Source organism: Leucoraja erinacea, chromosome 20 (genome assembly GCF_028641065.1).
Source record: "Leucoraja erinacea ecotype New England chromosome 20, Leri_hhj_1, whole genome shotgun sequence".
Classification (NCBI taxonomy): Eukaryota; Metazoa; Chordata; class Chondrichthyes; order Rajiformes; family Rajidae; genus Leucoraja; species Leucoraja erinaceus.
Genome location: NC_073396.1, coordinates 26,529,379 through 26,550,490, shown reverse-complemented (window position 1 = coordinate 26,550,490; position 21,112 = coordinate 26,529,379). Strand labels below are relative to the sequence as shown.

At 46.1% G+C, this 21,112-nt stretch overlaps 1 protein-coding gene across 1 annotated transcript in view; it reads left to right on the top strand.

Moving 5' to 3' along the window:
• LOC129707001 (uncharacterized) overlaps window positions 1-21,112 on the top strand; it is a 307,780-nt gene that overhangs the window by 185,266 nt on the left and 101,402 nt on the right. The window contains exon 3 of the mRNA XM_055651710.1: window positions 18,276-18,467. Within this exon, the coding sequence (XP_055507685.1) occupies window positions 18,276-18,467 (192 nt within the window). The remainder of the gene's footprint in view (window positions 1-18,275; window positions 18,468-21,112) is intronic.

The following is a 21,112-nucleotide window of genomic DNA, read 5'->3' as shown; positions in this document are numbered from 1 at the left end:
CCCCCTCCCCCCTCCCCCCGTACAAGAGCAGGTCAAACTGAGCAGTCTGCTCCCCCCCATACTGGATCCCAGGAGGTAATAAAACCATTGAGATCAATCCCGATGAAAAGCTATTTCATCGCTGGTGATTTGTGGTGTGACTCGCTGGCATCAGGATTGTCCACAGTTTGAGTCATCCCCCCCGTCAGACAATGGACAAATGCTGTGATCCAGTATCGGGACAATCAGGCTTCTGGCACTGATTGCATCAAATGGAATTTGATTAATTGGGAGGTGTGAACATTCAGTGACAAATATCCTTCTCTGGTATTCTCCCAGTCCTTACCCGAGTACACTGCCTCATGAGGTTCCTTGCAGTCATGTGTGAGTTCGAGTAATATCCTCTTGCCCATCTTATAACCTAGGCTCATGATGGATGCTGGCTGGACCAGCATTTATTGCTCTTCCCTAATTGCCCTTGAGTGTTTCACTAGGCTAGGTCAGAGAGTCATTAAGATTGAATAACTTTACAAGGAGCCTGGACTCTTCCACAGGCCAGGCAAGGTGAGTCTTGTTGTTTTTTCATTTTGAAAGGACATTGGTGAACTGGATAGTTTGTTACAATATTCTGCCATTATCTCTTATCCCATATCTCTCTCTTTGTCTTCAATATCAAGATTCAAGAGAGTTTATTGTCATGTGTCCCAGATAGGACAATGAAATTCTTGCTTTGCTTCAGCACAACAGAATATAGTAGACACGAATAATACAGAACAGATCAGTGTGTCCATATACCATTATATAAATATATACACACATGAATAAATAAACTGATAAAGTGCAAACAAACAGATAATGGGCTATGAATGTTCAGAGTTTTGTATGAGTTGAGTTTAATAGCCTGATGGCTGTGGGGAAGTAGCTATTCCTGAACCTGGACAATATATTTATTGACTAGGCATCCAGAACTCTGAGTGTAGGGAACCAAAGAATTTCAATCGTTTGGGAAAATAAATTCTTCCTCATCTGCTTTAGTTGGGCAGAGGTGCTGCCCTACCACGCCAGAGACCCGGGTTTGAGAGTTGTTAATTACAAATGAAAAGATGACAGACTTAAAGTATTTGTCATTGGCCGTATTTGATAGCAAGTTCCAGCCTGCATTTGCAGGTGGGGTGAGGTTAAAATAGGAAATGTGCCAGAAACCTGAAGGGCCATCTCAGAGGGGTTGCAAAATAAGCTGACGTGGGAACGAACAAATAACCAGACATGTTGATATTGCATTATGCTAATGTCACTGCGTTTCTTGCTCTCACCAGTCTGGACTCAATGACTCCATTGATTTTTCCATTGATCTAAGAACAGTGGTGGGCAGTATCGAATATCTTTAATTAAGTCAAGGGGCAAATAAACAGATTGGAATTAGCTGCTGAGGAAATAATTTTTCAATAATCGCTTCTTCAATATAAGGGGACCCAAAGCGTGCAGTACAACATTTACCATTATGTGTAGGAAGGAAAGTTATGTTTTTGATTAGCCGGTTGCAGATTTCCAATAGAAACTTAATTTAATCCACATTGTTCAGTCAGCATTGACTTTCACAACCACAGCAGAGGTCATATTTCTGTACTTAAAATGCCTGAAATACGCTGGGACTTCATTCGGGATGAATCACTGGGTGGTTTTCAAATTGCAGGCAGTGAGCCATACCATGAGTACGATGGCTTTCACACAACATGTTCTGTTGCAGTACAGTCATCTGTTTGAAATTTCCATGTATTTAACTCTCTCTGTCCACTGCCAGAGGTAGCAACTTCCAGCTTAGTTCTTTTGCCTTCTCGTTTTGGAAGTGCGTTTCTCAATGTCCCGGTCAATATGCAACCCTTCTATTGACATCACTTGAGCCAGAATATCTGCTCTCTATATTTTGTGACTGTTTGAAAGTTAGTTTAGTTTAGTGTCACGTGTACTGAGATACAGTGAAAAGCTTTTGTTTGTGTGCTAACCAGTCAAAGAAAAGGACTGTGCCTCAGTCCGCATTAACCAAGCTGATCTCCTGGTGGCCCAGCACTTCAACTCCCCTTCCCATTCCCAATCTGACCTATCTGTACCGGGCCTCCTCCATTGTCAGAGTGAGCCCCAGCGCAAATTGGAGGAACAGCACCTCATATTTTGCTTGGATAGTTTACACCCCAGCGGTATGAACATTGACTTCTCTAACTTCAGGTAGCCCTTGCTTTCTCTCTCCATCCCCTCCCCTTCCCAGTTCTACCACTAGTCTTACTGTCTCTGACTACATTATTTCTCTGTCCTTCCCCCTCCCCTGACATCAGTCTGAAGAAGGGTCTCGACCCGAAATGTCGCAAATTCCTTTTCTCCTGCTGCTCTACGTGCAGTATTTTGTGTCTACCAAAGAAAAGACTACACTTGAGCACAAACCTTTGGAGAATGAGATGCTGTCAATTGACTGAAACATTATAGATCAACTAAAGATAGACACAAAATGCTGAAGTAACTCAGCGGGTCAGGCAGCATCTCTGGAGAACAGGAATAGGTGATGGTTTCGGGTTGAGACCCTTCTTCAGACTAAGTGTCTAGGGAGAAGGAAACTGAGAGACATGAAAGGGAGCATAGAACAAATGAATGAAAGCTATGCATAAAGTCAGATCAAAGCCAACAATAATGATCACTAGGGCTCTTAAAAATAGCGGTCATAGGATATGTGGAGAAGGCAGTAACGGGGTACTGATTGGGGATGATCAGCCATGATCACATTGAAAGGCGGTACTGGCTCGAAGGGTCGAATGGTCTACTCCTGCACCTATTGTCTTTGGTCTATTGTCTATTGTCTATATCAAGGAAAGGTGGAGCCCACAATATACCATTGAGCAGACCATTGACGATGACCTATTGAGTTACTTCAGCATGTGGTGTCTATCTTTGGTGTAAACCAGCATCTGCAGTTCCCTCCGATGCACAGATCAACTGAAGCCTGTCTCTCCTCTCAGTGAATATAAATCATGTACGCTCACTGTTTTGGAAAGAAGCTGGTTGCGGGGTGCAGTGGGGGGAGTTGGTGGGGGGAGGAGGGTTGGAATAGATGGGGGTTTCGCCCCAGGTTGCTGCCATGCATTTATACCTCAACCCATACTTAAAAGAAAAACAGATTAACTCACGTTTAATTCACCACTATCCATGATACCGTCCCCTATTCCCCTTGTTCAAAGTGACTGCGTGTCATTTGAAAGTTAGCAAGGAAGCGTTCTAAAATTGAAGGTGAAGATGTCCCAACTGCACTCGTCCCACCTGCCTGCGTTTGGCCCATATCCCTCTAAACCTATCATATCCATGTTTCGTAAACATCGCGATAGTACCTGCCTCAAATACATCCTCTGGCAGCTCGTTCCATATACCAATCACCCTATGTGTAAAGTAAAGTTACCCCTTGGGTAAATCATTCCCCCCTCACCTTAAACCTATGTCTTCTGATTCTTGATTACTCTGGGCCAAATATTGCATTTACTTGATCTATTCCTCTCATGGTCTTATATACCTCTATAAGATCACCCCTCATCCTCCTGTGCTCCAAGGAATAAAGTCCTAGCCCCTTCAACCCGTCCCTACAGCTCAAGCCCTTGAGTCCTAGTAACATCCTCATAAATCTTCTCTGCACCCTTTCCAGCTTGGCAACATCCTTCCCATAACAAGGTGATCAAAACAACTTATTTTTGTGTAGGAAGGAACTGCAGATGCTGGTTTACTCCGAAGGTAGAAATAAAATGCTGGAGCAACTCAGCGGGCCGGGCAGCTTAGATAGAGTCATAGAGTGAAATAGTGTGGAAACAGGCCCTTCGATCCAACCTGCCCACACCGGCCAACATGTCTCAGCTACACTAGTCCCACCTGCCCGTGTTTGGCCCATATCCCTCCAAACCTATCCTATCCATGTACCTGTCTAAATGTTTCTTTGACATTGGGATAGTCCCGGCCTCAACTACCTCCTCTGGCAGCTCGTTCCATACACCCACCACCCTTTGTGTGAAAAGGTTACCTCTCAGATTCCTATTAAATCTGTTCCCCTTCACCTTAAACCTATGCCATCAAAGAAAAGCACCCCTGGAGAGAAGGAATGGGTGACGTTTTGGGTAATGACCCTTCAGACTGAGAGTCAGGAGAGAGGAGAACTAATTGTGTCTTCCTGTTTTCATCCTCTTCTCCCCTTGTCCTTCTCATCCTAAAATGCCAGATCCCTTATCCTGCAACAACAGCCAGTTGTGGTCTCTCCAGCCAAGGGAAATAGCCAAGGGCTGGTAGGTTAACTGGCCCTAGGGATTGCCCCTCGCATGCAGATGAGTGGTAGACTCCTGAAGAGGAGATGGTGGGTGTATAGGGAGATGCAGTCACTGGGAAAAAATAATAATGGGATGGGATTTCATTGACAATAGACAATAGGTGAGAGTAGGCCATTCGGCCCTTCGAGCCAGCACCGCCATTCACTGTGATCATGGCTGATCATCCACAATCAGTACCCGGTTCCTGCCTCCTCACCATATCCCCTGAATCCATTATCTTTCAGTGCTCTATCAAACTCTCTCTTGAAAGCATCTTGAAAGCATCCAGAGAATTGGCTTCCACTGCCTTCTGAAGCAGTGAATTCCACAGATTCACCACTCTCTGGGTGAAAACGTTTTTCCTCATCTCCATGCTAAACGGCTTACCCCTTATTCTTAAACTGTGGCCCCTGGTTCTGGACTCCCCCAACATTGGGAATATGTTTCCTGCCTCTAGCGTGTCCAATCCCTTAATAATCTTATATGTTTCAATAAGATCCCCTCTCATCCTAAATTCTAGAGTATACAAGCCCAGCTGCTCCATTCTGTCCACATAGTCCTGCCATCCCAGGAATTACCTCGTCAACCTGCGTTGCACTCCCTCAAGAGCAAGAATGTCCTTCCTCAAATTTGGAGACCAAAACTGCACACAATACTCCAGGTGTGGTCTCACTAGGGCCCTGTACAACTGCAGTGGGACCTCTTTGCTCCTATACTCAACTCCTCTTGTTATAAAGTTTGTAAACTGGCATAGACTCAAATGCGCTGAAATGATCTCCAATGGTTGCAACACTAGAAATGGTTGGCCTTTCCTCACTTCAATTCAGACCAGATGGTGGTTTCTAGCTTGTTATTAGCTGGAGTTAGGCCACATGCAAACTGGACAGACAGGTCCTCGTTGTGTGTGTGTGTGTGTGTGTGTGTGTGTGTGTGTGTGTGTGTGTGTGTGTGTGTGTGTGTGTGTGTGTGTGTGTGTGTGTGTGTGTGTGTGTGTGTGTGTGTGTGTGTGTGTGTGTGTGTGTGTGTGTGTGTGTGTGTGTGTGTGTGTGTGTGTGTGTCTCTTAGCCTGTTCAACCTATATAGATACACACACATGCAGCACAACAGATATGTTAACACAGTGCTCTGCAAAATCTGTAGGAGTCTGTAGAAGGGTCTCAAATGTCACCAATTCCGTTTCTCCAGAGATGTTACCAATGACTGCAATATTTTGTGCCTATCTTTGATGTAAACCAGCATCTGCAGTTGACGAGCAGGGAGGTGAAAGGTCAGCGTGTGAAGACTGGATTATCGATTTGACGTTGGTCAGATCAGCCGTGATGGTATTAAATGTTGGAGCAGCTCAAGGGGCTGAGTGATCTGCCTCTACTCCCCAAATGATGCATAATTGATGTCACGTGCCTGGGGTTGCAGAGTTCAAGGATTGAACATCACATCTGTTTTAAATTTTAATAATTACCAACTTCTGAGGGCAACTCCAAGGAATTCCACATTACTCTGATTACTCCAGAGAAATTATGTCAATTGTCTGATAAGAGCAGTGACGGATGAAAATAACAAGAAAGGGTGAATATTTAGCTTTAGTAATGTATTGAATATCCCAGCTGTGGTTCCTCTATTCGGGTTGGAGATCTGTTTTATGCTTGAAGATAGACACATACTGGAGTAACTCAGCGGGACAGGCAGCATCTATGGAGAGAAGGAATGGGTGACATTTCGAGTTGAGACCCTTCTTCAGACTGATGCCTTGTTTCTGGTGATTGTCCAATGATGCATGTCCTGATTTCCATTCTCCAGCTCGTTCTGGAACGGTTGTACAACACGGAAACAAGCCCTTCGGCCCATCAAGTTCACTCTGGCCATCAAGCACCCATTTGCACGGATCCCGCATTAATCCCATTTTATCCTTCCCACATTCCCATCAACGTCCCCTCCAGATTCAACCAATCACCAGCACTCTCAGGGCAGTTTGTGGTAGCCAATATAATCTACCAGCCTGTACGTCCTTGGGATGGGGGAGGAAGCTGGAACACCCAGGGGAAACTCCTGCATTCTCAGGAAGGACATGCAAACTCCACACAGACAGCATCCAAGGTCGGGATTGAACCCATGTTGAGGAAGTCGCCCTCAACAGAAACTGAATGTAGGTTAGTCGCTGGCTACCTTTTTGCCCTGCTTGGATCTCTGGGTGGAAGAGTTCTCGTCTGCAGTGTAAATGACTTGGAGTAAGCCACTGTGGGCAGAGGAGTTTAGTTTATCTTGGCATGAAGTTCGGCACGGATATTGTGGTTCCTTTGCTTTAATGTTCTGTCTTCTACGGTTGAAATTGGTTGAAAGATACTGCATGGAAACAGGCCCTTGGTCCCACCAAGTTCATGCCAACCGCCGATCACAATTTCACACCAGTTCTACGATATCCCACTTTCGCATCTACTCCACACTCACTGGGGGCAAACTAGAAGCCAATTAACCTACAAACCTGCACGTCTTTGGGATGTGGGAGGAAACCAGAGCACCCGGAAGAAACCGACCATGGTCACAGGGAGAACGGGCAAACTCCACACAGACAGCAACCAAGGTCAGGATCGAACCCAGGTCTCTAGCGCTGCGAGGCAGCAGCTCTACCTGCTGCATCACTCTGCCCCGATCTGAGGGGCCGCTTTTTCCATACAGAGGATGTCAATTCAACAGTGAAGAGTGTTTCATTACCAAATGCCCCGAAATGGAACCATGAAATTCTTACTTGCAGCAGCGAACCAGATATGTAAATGTACTGTAACTTGACGTCACCTATTCCTCTTTGTGTAGAAAGGAACTGCAGATGCTGGTTTAAACCGAATACAAAAAGCTGGAGTAACTCTGCGGGACAGGCAGCATCTCTGGAGAGAAGGAATGGGTGACGTTTCGGGTCCATCTTCTTGTGTCTACCTATTCCTTTTCTCCTCACCCACTGTGTTACTCCAGCATTTTGTTCCTCTTTTCGGTGTAAACCAGCATCCTACACAGATATGTAAACATAATACTGTGTAAAATCTATAAAGGGACAAGCTTCCAGAGAAGTGTTAGAGGCGGGTACAATTGCAGCATTTAAAATGAATGCAGACAAATTCAAGGATAGGAATGGTTTAAAGCAGTGGTTCCCAACGTGGGGCGTACGCCCCACAGGGGGGCAATTGAGCGCGACTGAGGTCTGGGTCCAAATTGTCGTTTTTATTTTTTTGGATTTTCCATCAGGTAAACATATGTGGTTTATGTTTCAGATGTTATTTTGAGTAAATTTTTTTGGGGTAAAAAAGGTCTTTATTGTGTAGTTATTACATAATCCAAGGTATTGGCGTTTTAAGCTTCTTCAGCTGAAACGGAGTTCACTTTTTAAATGATATGAATTATATATCACCACATTGTGGGGTGGGGTGGGGGTGGGGGGGGGGGGGGGGGATCAGGATTTTAGAGGTGGGGCATGGCCAAAAAATAGGTTGGGAACCACTGGTTTAAAGGGAATTGGGCCAAATGCAGGTAAATGGAATTAGCTAAAGTAGGGTCATTATCCGAAACGTCACCCATTCCTTCTCTCCAGAGATGCTGCCTGTCCCGCTGAGTTACTCCAGCATTTTGTGTCCATCTTCGATTTAAATCAGCATCTGCAGTTCTTTCCGTCACATAGAGTAGGGAAGTACCTTGATTGGCCTCGATGATGTGGGTCGAAGGGCCTGTTTCCATACAGTGTAATTCTCTGACACTATTTAGACCAATTTAAAAGCCATGGGTGACAATTATCTCTAAACTGGCGAAACAATCTTGCGTGGAGCTCACCTGAAATGACCGACGTCGCTTCGACGCTGCGTAAAGGAGAGGGATGGGACTCTGATCAAATGACTGCTTTGCAAGTGTGTCTTTGACAAGGCTTTTTTTTATTTTCACGTCAGCAGAACTTGATAGCAAGGCAGAGGAGAAATCTTCCAGGCAAATTGTGGCCAGCTGCCTTTGTGAAGCTCTGCTCTGGGGAGGGAGAGGCAGCTGAAAGCCGCATGAGCTTAAAGGGGTTCTACCTCCTCGTTTGCCAGATGCTTGAGCTGAATGGGACTCTCAGCCGAGCCTGTTTCAATTGAACGAATTCAAACAATAAACGCAAGAAGGACGTGTGTGTGTGTGTGAGAGAGAGAGAGAGAGAGAGAGAAGGAAAAAAAAGGATCGGAGAAACCTCAGTGGGCAATCTCAGACTGATGTGGCTTTTATTGCTATTCTGGTCATGCGTATTTGTGTGTGTGTGATGCAGGCAGCGAGCAGGGGAGGCTCTGGAAACTGCGAGGCAGGAAGCGATTCTTATGCTCATCCTTCACCAAGCTTTGCGCCGTGCTGGAATAATTATTTGTGACTTCCGTACGCTGCAGTCATGACCATAGCTGAGCCCGATCAAAAATCAGATTAACGGCAACTGGGTCCCGTTGAACGGGGGAGAGGGTGGGGGGGGGGAAGGGAAGAAAAGGGAGAAGTGGAAAGCAAATCTCTTGGATGAGGAAGGTAAGAGCGCCGAAGGAGTTTTGCGACCCTCCCTCAATAGCCCCCCCCGGTTCCTTTCTTTTAATTGTGGCTTCAGGGCAGTGTGACATTTCAGCATCTGAGAGGGATGCAAGGAGAAAAAAAAAGAACAAGCTTGATTGAAATGCTGCAGCGTTCCTGTGTAACTTGATCATCAATCTCTCTCAAACCATTTTGTGCATTGTTTCGAGTATCACGGTGTTGTGCTAATTTACATGAGGTGCATAGTAATTGATACCATTGTGTTGGACTGGTGTTGTTGGGCAGTTAGCATTAAAGATCTTATCCTAGAGCTCTGGGATCTTTGGTTAGCATGGAGGAAGGTGGGCCTTATCCTGGCAAGAGTCTTGACTGTGTATATCGCTTCTTTGTACGGTTCCATCCCCTTTGTGAATTGTTGGACTCCAATCTGATCTTGCATCTGCTTGAGGTCTGTGTCAGTTTGTTTGCAGGCTGCGTGCAATAGCTTCCATGGTGCAAGCAGTCAAATCAACACTCGAGATCTCTGGTGAGGGAACAGATGGTTTCTTAGAGGGGACTTGGTGATGTACCAAGACACAAAAGCTGGCATAAGCCAGGAGCTTGCTTTAAAAATTTCCTGAATCCTTTGTATTTTGTTTGTGCGTCAAAGTCAAATGTAATTTTATTTTTGTTTGCGAATGGGTTGGTTGCCTCCTGGATAATAGTGTTTGCCATTCACGGATCCTTTTGTGCCCGTGTCTTCATAGTGGCTCCACATCCACCACAGTGCACCAACCTCCCCTCTTGTAGACTCACCCAAAACTGCCCCTCCCTGACCTCGCCCGCTAATGAAACCCTCGCCCGTGCCTTCTGCCAACACTAGACCTGATTAGTTCTGGTTTTAGAGATACAATGTGGAAACAGCCACACCGAGTCCGTGCCGATCACCCATACACTCGTTCTATCCGACACACTATTTATTATTTACTGAAGCCAATTAACCTACAAACCTGCACGTCTTTAGAATGTGGAAGGAAACCGGAGCACCCGGAGAAAACCCACACGGTCACAGGGAGAATGTACAAACTCAGTTCAGACAGCGCCTGTAGTCAGGATCGAACCCGGGTCTCTGGCTATGTTCCAACACATTTGTGTGTCTCCATCATTCTACTGCCCAAATCTAATGCTGTCCAAGCATTTGCCCCCTACACTGCTGTATGCTATTTTGCACCTGCCCAATAATCCTCTGCATGCTGATCTACTCTGACTCACAGCTGAACAATGGTGGGTGCCTGATAGTTCTCACGTGGTTTAGTTTACTTTAGAGATACAGTGCGGAAACAGCGCCATCGGACTACCGAGTCCGCACCGACCAGCGATCCCTGCACATTAACACTATCCTATGCACACCAAGGACAATTTACACATATACCAAGCCAATTTACTCATATACCAGTGTGTCTATTAGGAACGGGGTACTGATTGGGGATGATCAGCCATGATCACATTGAATGGCGGTGCTGGCTTGAAGGACCAAATGGCTTACTCCTGCACCTATTGTCTATTGACTTTGGAGTGTGGGAGGAAACTGTAGATCTCGGAGAAAACCCATGCAGGCATAGGGAGAACATACAAACTCCGCACAGACAGCACCCATAGTCGGGATCGGTCTCCGGTGCTGCAAGTGTTGAAAGGCAGCAACATTACAGCTGTGCCAACTGTGCCACTCATAAACCCTTTCAAATCCTTCCCTATCAGAATCAGTCCTTGAATCCATCAATTCAGATGCTTTGATCATCCCTCACTGTAGCCCCTCCACCATTGGTAGTTGTGGATTTGGTTGCTCAGCTCGAGAGATCCCTTCCTAAACTGATCCTCTCTATCTTCCCTTTGTTAAGCTGCTCCTTAAAACCTGTGGCTTGGTCATGGTTCTGGTCATCCGTTGTAAAGTTCCTGATTTGGTTTTTTCGACACCACTGATCGGAAGTGCTTCTGCATGTTTTGCTTGGACGTAGAGAGTGAGAGGTGAGGCACAGTTTACCAAAATGGATGGATGGTAGCAGACCATGGAAGTGCAAAGACAAGTACGGAAAGCAACCATACTTAATGATTCAATGATACTTTACAGTATTGTCACGTTTACCTAGGTGCAGTGAGATGCTTTGTTTTGCAGACAACCTGGTCAAATCGTGCACATGGGCAACATGCGTGCCACCACGAGTATGGCACCAACAAAGTTACGAAAGTTCACCGAACAGTCCTATCTACTGCCTGCCGCTGCATGTGACAGCATGCGACCCCCATGCGGCTGAGACCCCCCCCCCTTTGCTCTCAGCGTTCTTGTCACCTCCAACAATGGGCCATTGTGGGCTCCACCCTTTCTTGGTCATAATTTGTCGGTTCTGCTTTGTTCTTATTGATTAAACTGGCAGGCAGCATCCCTGGTGTACATGGATAGGTGACGTTTCAGCTCGAGACCCTCCTTTTGGCCGGTGTGGACAAGTGGGCCGAAGGGCCTTTTTCCATGCTGTATCACTCTATGACTCTATAGGTCTCGACTCGAAACATCACCTATTCATGTTCTCCAAGGATGCTACCTAACCTACTGAATTACGCCAGCACTCAAGTGTCCTTGTTAAGGAACTGCAGATGTTGGTTTACGAAAAATAGACACAAAGTGCTGGAGTAACTCAGCGTGTCAGGCAGCAAGCATCTCTGGAGAACATGGATAGGTGATGTTTCAGGTTGGGACCTGTCCAAAATGTAGGAGATCGCAAATTTAGACAAAAATCAATGCAAAATAATCCACATTAACCTGCTATTATACAGACAAGTGGCAAGATAAATTCTGGGTATCGCCATGCCTCCCAAGATGGTAACATGGCACGTCTTACTTCACCCAAGAACTGACAAGAGGCTGGCTTAACATCTCATCAAAAAGCTGCAACCAAAGATCTTATAGATCTTTGGCTGCAACTGCCAACAGCACCAGCCGAGACTTTTCTGCTTGGGTCTCTAGAGTAGGTAAGAATGGACTGTTCAGTCTCAGTGCTGAGACTGCTCCTAACTCGGCCACGGTTGACTGCGTAACAAAACGAAGGCAGATTCCCAAAGTAAACCCAAAGAGTCTGAAGAAATCTTTTACCCTTAGGTTTAAGGTGAAGGGGAAAAGATTTAATAAGAATCTGAGGGGAAACTTTTTTGCACAAAGAGTGATGAGAGTAAGGAAAAATCTGCCAGAGGAGGCAGTTGAGACTGGGACGATCCCAACATTTAATAAACAGATAGGCACATGGATAGGACAGGTTTAGAGGGATGTGGGCCAAATGCAGGGAAATGAGACTAGTGTAGCTGGAACAAGTTGGCTGGTGTGGACAAATTGTGCTGAAGGGCCTGTTTCCATGCTGTATCACTCTATGACTCTTAAGAGTCTCGACGCAAAGGGTCATCTATTTATTTTCTCCAGAGATGCTGCCTGGCCCACTGAGTTAGTCCAGCATTTTGTGTCCGTCTTCCCAAAGCAAACGACTGGCCTCACTCTATCAACTGAGTCCATTACAGCATCTGTTTCGCTGGTCTCTGGTGCCATTGTACAGGCAGGGTCAATGGCAGTGAGTTTAGATGACAGCATCTGTTCCCTGTTTGTGAGCTGCCTCCTGCTATCTGTTTCCCGGCCGGCCGGCGAGGTTGACACTGCATGCAGTATACGACCGATGAAAGCAAGCTCTTCCATTGTGCTGGCCGGCCCCTTGTTGTGGAAGCCTAATTAGTATGTAGCAGAGATAGCCAGAAGTGGTGGTGGAACGACTGCCTCCACACAGGGTGACTGGAGGCCTGTCCTCAAACGCAGCACAAACCTGAAGTGAAGATGCGCTACAAATTGCTGCACTGCTTTGTGTGGGGACAGTGGGTTTTTTCTATTGTCGTGTTTCAAGGGTCAGACACCTGTATTGAATCGAGCAAATGGGAAGCAGAGCGCACAGCTTTTTTTTTTCCTCGTGTGGCGTTGCCTAGCAACCCCCCCACGTTAGAGTCAACAGCAACTGATTTGCTGCGGCACTCACAAGTGGTCGGGATTTAGGGGTAAGGGTTACAAAGAGCCAAGGCTGTAACCTAACCTTTACGTTGAAAAGAAAGTCTTGCATTTCTGTTTTCTACAGTATCCTCCGTCCATGCAGCAAAATATTTTCCAGGCAACTAAGAGCTGTTAGAAGAGCAGACATTTTGCAGTGCAGGCGAAAGTAGTGACTCATTTGTATTCAGAGTCGGAGCCCTACTGCCTGGTATTTTTAAGGATTTCTTAAAACATTTTCCACCTGCAGTGCTGATTGCAGGTTGATGTCTCCGTTCCCTCCTGCAGTCCGCCAAGACGGCGTGATAATGGTTCATTTCCTTCATAGCATTGTCAGGCTTGTCGAACAACATTGTCCACCACAGCCAACTGTATGCGCTAAATAGGACACAAAGTGCTGGGGTAACTCAGCGGGTCGGGCAGCATCTCCAGAGAACATGGATAGGCAGCATTTTTGAGTCGGAACCCACCTTCAGGAATGCAGGAGACAATTTGCACCCGGCTACCTGCTAATGAGAATGTAAACGCATTCATCGCTAAGTGTGCAGAAGCAAAGAGGGGCAGATGCTGGCTAATACACAAAAGGACACAAAGTGCTGGAGTAACAGCAGGTCGGGCTGTATGTCTGGAGAATGGGGGTTGGTGACGTTTCGGGTCGAGACCCTTCTGACTGTTTGCGCGGGGTGGGTCGAAGTCAAAGAAATCTAGACGAGGGAAGAGGCAGGACAAAGCGTGGCAGGTAGGCAATGGCAACGGCAAGGGGTGGGGGGGGGGGGGTGATGATAGGCAGATGGTTGGAACAAAGGGCAGAGATAAAAGAGGAAGGTGTGAGACGGGTTTGAAGAGTTGTGGATTGTGATGCTAAAGGAAAATAGGAGGGGAGAAATGGGCGAGAGCACGGTGGTGCAGCAGGAGAGCTGGTGCCTTGCGGAGGCAGAGAGCCGGGTTCGATGCTGACTAAGGGTGCTGCATGTACAGTGTTTGTACGTTCTCCCTGTGACCGCGAGGGTTTTCTCCGGGTGCTCCAGTTTCTTCACTCCAAAGACGTTCAGGTTTGTTGGTTAATTGGCTTTGGTAAAAATTATTAACTGTCGCTAATATTTCAGGTTGTGCTAGTGTGTGGGTTGATCGCTGGTCAGCGAGGACTCTGTGGGCCGAAGGGCCTGTTTCCACACTGTATCTCTAAAGTCTAAAGTCTAGAAAACAATATCTGTTCTTGTTACTCTGAAGAGTCAGATGAAGCGCCCTGATCGGAAACATTGCCTCTCCACTCCCTCCGCAGATGATACCCAACCTGTTGAGTAATTTGTGCTTAGCTCAAGAACAAGACAATATTTACTTTGGATCGTGTGAAGTTCTAACATGGCTAACACAATACAATGGTGGTGTTTAATGTGTGATGCCGGTGCACCATAACTGGATCGGGCTCTGAATGGATGATTCAGTACAATGGGTGCATCTCCTTGCCTCCGAATGAGCAGTAAACTATTTGAGCCGTCGCCGTCGCCTTCACTATCAAAAATGAATGGGCAGAGCAGAGGCAGGGTCATGCAGTCCGAAGATAGACACATGATGCTGGAGCAACTCAGTGGGTCAAGCAGCATCTCTGGAGAAAAGCAGTAGGTGACGTTTCAGGTCGGAACCCTTCTTCAGACTGAGAGCAGCAGGAGAGGAGGAAGAGAGAGGGAAGAAATAGGTGGGAGTCTAGGGAGGGAGGATGTTGATTTGCAGGGAATTCAGGTAAAGATTAGTTTAAGCTGGCATCATGTTGACACGGACATTATGGGCTGAGAGTCCTGACTTCACTTTGTTGGTGCGTTGATCTGCATTATTCATCATGGCGAATATGGGGGTGAGGGGTTGGTGGAAAAGTAACATTGGTAACCGGGTAAAAACACAAAGTGCTGGAGTAACTCGGTGCCTCTGGGGGAAATAATGAAAAGAAACTGCAGATACTGGTTTATATCAAAAATAGCTACAAAATGCTGGAGCAACTCAGCGGGCCAGGCTGCATCTCTGGAGGGAATGGACGGGTGAAGTTTCGGTTCGGGATCTTTCTTCAGAAAGACGGAACCACCTGTCATAAGGTCATAAGGAATAGAATGAGGCCATTGGGCTTATCAATTCTACCCCGCCATTCAATCATGGCTGATGTATCTCTCCCTCCAAACCCCATTCTCCTGCCTTCTCCCCATAACCTCTGACACCTGTCCTCTGTCCATTTTCTCCAGAGATGCTGCCTGGCTCGCATCTCTGGAGGAAATGGATATGCAACATTTCAGATTGGGAACCTTCTTCAGACTGGATAACCGGGTGCTGGGGCTGCCAAAGCTCTTCCCCCCCATTTTTTAGTACAAGCCATTGGTGTTGCTTTTGGATAGGGAGCACTGCTTTTCCTTTGCTAGCTTTAGACAATGGCCTACAACAGAAGGTACATGCTCCTGGAATACAGGGATCACGTTGTCTAAAAGGCAACCAAGCTACTTGAAAAGAATGACCAAAGGGAAAATGCACCCAGTGCATCTCTTGCCTAATAGGCTCGCCTAATATTGAGTCATAGAGTGATACAGTGTGGAAACAAGCCCTTCGGCCCAACATGCCCACACCGGCCTACGTGTCCCAGCTACACGCGATCCACCTGCCTGCGCTTGGTCTATATCCCTCAAAATTTGTCCTATCCATGTACTTGTCTAACTGCCTCTTAAACGTTGGGGAAGTCCACAGCCTCAACTGCCTCCTCTGGCAGCTTGTTCCATATACCCATCACCCTTACATAGAACAAATGAATGAAAGGTATGCAGAAGGACAAATCAAAGCCTGTAACGATTATCGTAAAGGTAGAACCCACAATGGTCCATTGTTGGCTGTGGGGAACGTGAAAACGCATGATGCAAACAGCGAAACTCAGCAGGACGACAGTAAAACTAGTATGACGACTAGGTTTCCTCCAGATGCTCGGGTCTGCTCACACATCCAACAGACGTGCGGGCGTAGGTTAATCAGCCGTCTGTAAAATTGTCACTGCAGTGTAGAGAGTGGATGACAACGTGGGATAACATGGAGCTAGCGTGGACTCGGTGGGCCGAAGGGCCTGTTTCCATGCTGTACCGCTGAGCTAGATTTGGAAAGTCTAGGCTGGGGTGGTAGTGCCATACCCACAGTATGTTCTTCGGTCATTTATTGTTACCAATCCCTCCACCTGTCAACTCGGGTGAATGAGAAATAACACAACAAAACTTCACAAAGCACATTACATGGTTATCAGTCCTTTGCTATGTGTAAACTGACCATTATATGCTGTTTAGGTTGTAAAGTGCTCTGGGAAGACCCAGGGTTGTGGAAGCTGCAAAATTATTCCAAGTCTGTTCTCGTTCTTGTTTTGTTTATGTTAATCTAGGATTTACTATTAGAAGCAACTGCCAAGAGGTTTGCATGACACATTCTCCACTGGGGCTCGGTGGATTGGAGCAATAAATGGATTCACATTTGGAAAAGGGGAGGGGGGGGGGAGCGTATATGACAGTCTTCCTAGATATTGTGTGTACACAGTCTTCCTGCATATAGTGTGTACAGTCTCTGAAATGTTGCACCTTACCAACACTAATCGTGACAGCACATGTTTCCTTCACAAATAATGTTTCTATAGACATGTTCTGTAAAGTGGAATGTAGTTCACTGGATGGCAAATGCATTGATAGAAACATTTGTAAGAATCAACCTTAATGCCACGGGCGTTAATCTTGTGTGACTGCTATCAATGGGTATGTAAGCATCTTACACCCGGTGATGCAGTGTCACAGCTGGTAGAGCTACTGCCTCACAGCGCCAGATACCCGGGTTCCATCCTGACCTCAGTTGCTGTCAGTGTGGAGTTTGCACGTTTTCCCTGTGACTGTATAGGTTTCCTCCCACATCCCTGAGACGTGCAGGTCTGAAAAATTGCCCCTTGTGTGTGAGGAAAGTGGAAGTTTATAACGGAGAACTTGTGTGAACAGGTAATCGATGGTCGGCATGGACTCAGTGCTTGATAACAGATGACCAGCGGGTAAATTGGGCTGATTAATGACGGGTTCAATGCTGTGGATGGAATTAACCATGGATTCCTGACGGGTTCATTGTGGTGAGACTAGAATGGCTGCTTATTAGCAGTGAAACTTCTTTTCACTATAATCTAATTAATAGGGCTGAACAGTGGTAGAGTTGCTTCCTCCCAGGACCAGAAACCCAGGTTCAATCCTGACTGCTGGCGCTGCCTGTACAAACTTTGTACATTCCCCCTGTGACTGCGTGGGTTTTCACCGGGTTTTCCAGTTTCCTCCCACATTCCAAGGATGCCCAGTTAATTGTCAGTTAATTGGCTTCTGTAAATTGTCCCTAGTACGTAAGATAGAGCAAGCTTATGGGTGATCGCTGGTCGGTGTGGACTCGGTGAGCCAAGGGGCTGTATCTCTAAAACTAAAACTTAAAAGTAAAAATAATGTGATTTTTTTTGTGGATGGAATTGTGGAATGAAGCTTTGAAGGCTCATGTATCTCCAAACAAAGCCCTATACTGCTGTATAAGAGCACGTTTAAAATTGCCTATGCATGCATTTGTACGCGTGGCAGGTGTTATTGCTGAAGAAGTCACTTCCATGCAAGAAACAAAAGGATATAATGGACATGTTTTCTTTTTAAGCTGACGGAAGTTATGGAAGCTATTGGATTCAAGGGTCAGTTCATGGGCATGCATTCAGCATCTCCTGATGTCTCGGCTTCAGATCCGTGGCATTCCTGGCTTCCAAGGAGGAGTTTATTTTTAGTTTAGTATATTAACACATGTACCGAGGTGCAGTGACAAGTTTTTGTTGTTGCGTGCTGTCCTCTTCGCGAAGACTATACATTATTACAATGAAGCCGTCACAGTGGACAGTTACAGGATAAAGGGAATAGCGTTTAGTGCAAGATAACGTTCAGCGAAGTCCGATTAAAGTTCTTCAGTCTGAAGAAGGGTCTTCAGACTTCTGAGTTACTCTAGCTTCTTATATCTATCTTCTAAGTCCGATTAAAAATAGTCCAAGGGTCTCCAATGAGGTAGATGGTAGGTCAGGGCCACACTCTAGTTGATGAGAAGATGATTCCCCGTTGCCTGATAACACTGGGAAGAAACTGTCCCTAGATTGGGACGTGTGTGTTTTCAAACCTCCGTACCTCTTGTCCGATGGGAAAGGGAGGAAGAGGGAGTGACCGGGGTGAGACTGGGCCTTGATTATGCTGGTGGCCTTGCCGAGGCAGTGTGAAGTGTAGATGGAGTCCATGGAAAGGAGGTTGGTTTGCGTGATGGTGTGGGCAGGAGGTGTTGCTGTCATCAAATTACTGCGTGCGTTAACCGTCTCACCCTCTTGTGTCTTTGGACAGGGTTGGATCTAAAGGAGGTGAAAGTGAACATGGCGGAGAGACCACAAGAGCCGGGACTCGTCTGTTCAGAAGGATTTAAGAAAGATGTGACGGGAAGAGATCTCTTTGGATATGTGGGCATTGAAGCAGTCCTGGATCAGATGAGGCGTAAAGCCATGAAGACTGGGTTTGAATTCAACATCATGGTCGTAGGTAATTATCACTGCCTGGGGCTGAGGGTGCCGACCCTACAGAGTGCCACCTACCTCACTGATTGATAGCAAAACTCTGCTGTGTCCAGCTTCCTTTATACATGTTGGAAACTGTTTATTGTGTGACTTTAATATGAAAAGGAAGGCCCATTTTCTTTCCAATAGAGGAAATATAAATTGTAAAACTGTCAGGAGCTCTCTTTTACACAGTGACTTAATTATGGACAGATGTGCTTGAAACACTTGACCTTTAACCTTTGCAATTTTACTTCAGAGACGGTGAAACAATTCTACCAATTCCTCTGGGAGCCTCTAAACTCTATTTTGGAGATTCCCAATTTGATTCATTTTTGCCAGTGGGCATGCTAAACCCACAAGTGCAATTGTTATATAAATGCAAATGGGCGGCACAGCGGTAGAGTTGTTGCCTTCCAGCGTCAGAGACCCTGATTCGATCCTAACTACGGGAGCTCTCTGTATGGAGTTTGTACATTCCACGTGAGATTTATCTGCTTATTCCGGTTTCCTCCCACACTCAGGTTTGTAGGTTAATTGGCTTCAGTAAAAATTGTAAATTGTCCCGAGTGTGTACGATAGTGCTTGTGTGCGGGGGATCACTGGTCGGCATGGACTCGGTGGGCCGAAGGGCCTGTTTCCGCATTGTGTCGCAAACTTAACTAAACTAAACTAAATATATATGACGGTACACAAAAATGCTGGAGAAACTCAGCGGGTGCAGCAGCCTCTATGGAGCGAAGGAAATGGGCAACGTTTCGGCCCGAAACGTTGCCTATTTCCTTCGCTCCATAAATGCTGCTGCACCCGCAGAGTTTCTCCAGCATTTTTGTGTACCTTCGATTTTCCAGCATCTGCAGTTCCTTCTTAAATATATATGACGTTGAAGGGTTAAAGGAAGCTTTGACTAATATTTCTTCTTGATTCCAGCAGTTGGAGAGACTGCAGGAATACATTGGGATTTCATTAGGCTGCCCTTCCCCCAAGCATGATGCTTTATGACTGAAGGTAAACACAAAAAGCTGCAGTAACTCAGCGCGACAGGTAGCATCTCTGGAGGGAAGGAATGGGTGACGTTTTTGGTCGAGACGGGTCTTGACCCGAAACGTCACCCGTTCCTTCTCTCCAGAGACGCTGCCTGTCCCACTGAGTTACTCCAGCTTTTTGTGTCTATCTTCAGTGCGTTGGAAATGTCTTTGCTTCAACTGCCTAGATCTTTACTCCAGTTATAGGGTCAAGTGGAGTGGTGGATAGGTTAAGAGACTAGCAATTTGTGTTCCGTTTAGGTTAGCGATACAGTGCGGAAACAGGCCCTTCGGCCCACCGTGTCCGTGCTGACCAGCGATCCCCGTACACTAGGACTATCCTACATACTAAGGACAATTTACAATCTTTACAGAAACCAATTATCCTGCAAACCTGTACATCTTTCGAGTGTGAGAGATGCTGTCTTGATGAGAACGTACTAACTCCAAACAGACCGCATCCATAGTCCGGATTGAACCAGGGTCTCTGATGCTGTAAGGCATCAACTCTACTGCTACACAGTTCTGGAGACATGATTTTGAATCCAATGTGGCAATACAAAATTAAAAATCATATTTAATATAAAAGCGGAACTGCAGCCAGTAGTGTCATCGTGAAGCAATTGGATTGAGTTAAGAACCCATCTGGCTAACTGAGCGAACCTGCCACCCTTATCCGCTCAGGCCTAGCTGTGACTATAAGCCCACTAGTATGGTTGACTCTTGACTGCCCCCCTGGGGTCAGTGTCATTAAGAATGGACAGTAAATGGCATTGTTATTGGTGTGGACATTCATTGCAGGAGTAACTCAGTGGGTCAGGCAGCATCTCTGGAGAAGGATCTGTGACTTTTTGGATTGGGGCCCTTCTTCAGATACGTACCAGTCTGAAGAATGGGTCCAGAACCAAAACGTCACCTATCCATGTTCTCCAGGGATGCTGCCTGACCCACTGAGTTGCTCCAGAACTTGCCATCAATGTCAGCGAAGTTCTTTTATATGAATGAATATGAAGGCTTTAGCTTTAGGGGGGAAAACTGGGAATACTTTGCAGTTCTGATGAAAGGTCAAAGTTCTGAAGTGTTCACTTAATTTCTCCAAGATATTGTGCTTTTCCAGGATCATTGGAAGTAAAAGCAGAAAATGCTGGAAACACTCTGCAAGTCAGGCAGCATCTGTGGAGAGAGAAACTGAGCTGACATTTTTTTGTCAGGTACTTGTCTGGTGAAGGTTTGACCTGATATGGTTCTGTCAAAGGGTCTTGGACTTGCAATATTAACTCTGATCCATGCAATATATATTTTTTAAAGTATAAAATAAAAACAGAAATAGCTAGAGATACTCAACGGGCCAGGTAGCATCTCCATAGAGCGAAAAGCAGAGTCATTGTAAGAGGTAGAATGAAGAACTGAAGATGCTGGTTCTCACAAAAGGACAGCAAGTGCCAAGTATTTCAGTGGCTCGGGCAGCATTTCTGAAGGACATTGATAGGTGGCATTTTGGATTGGGACCTTTCTTCAGATTGGATAAGGGTTCCAACCTGAAACATCACCGATCCATGTTCTCCAGAGGTGCTACCTGACCCGCTGAGTTAAGGGCCCGTCCCAC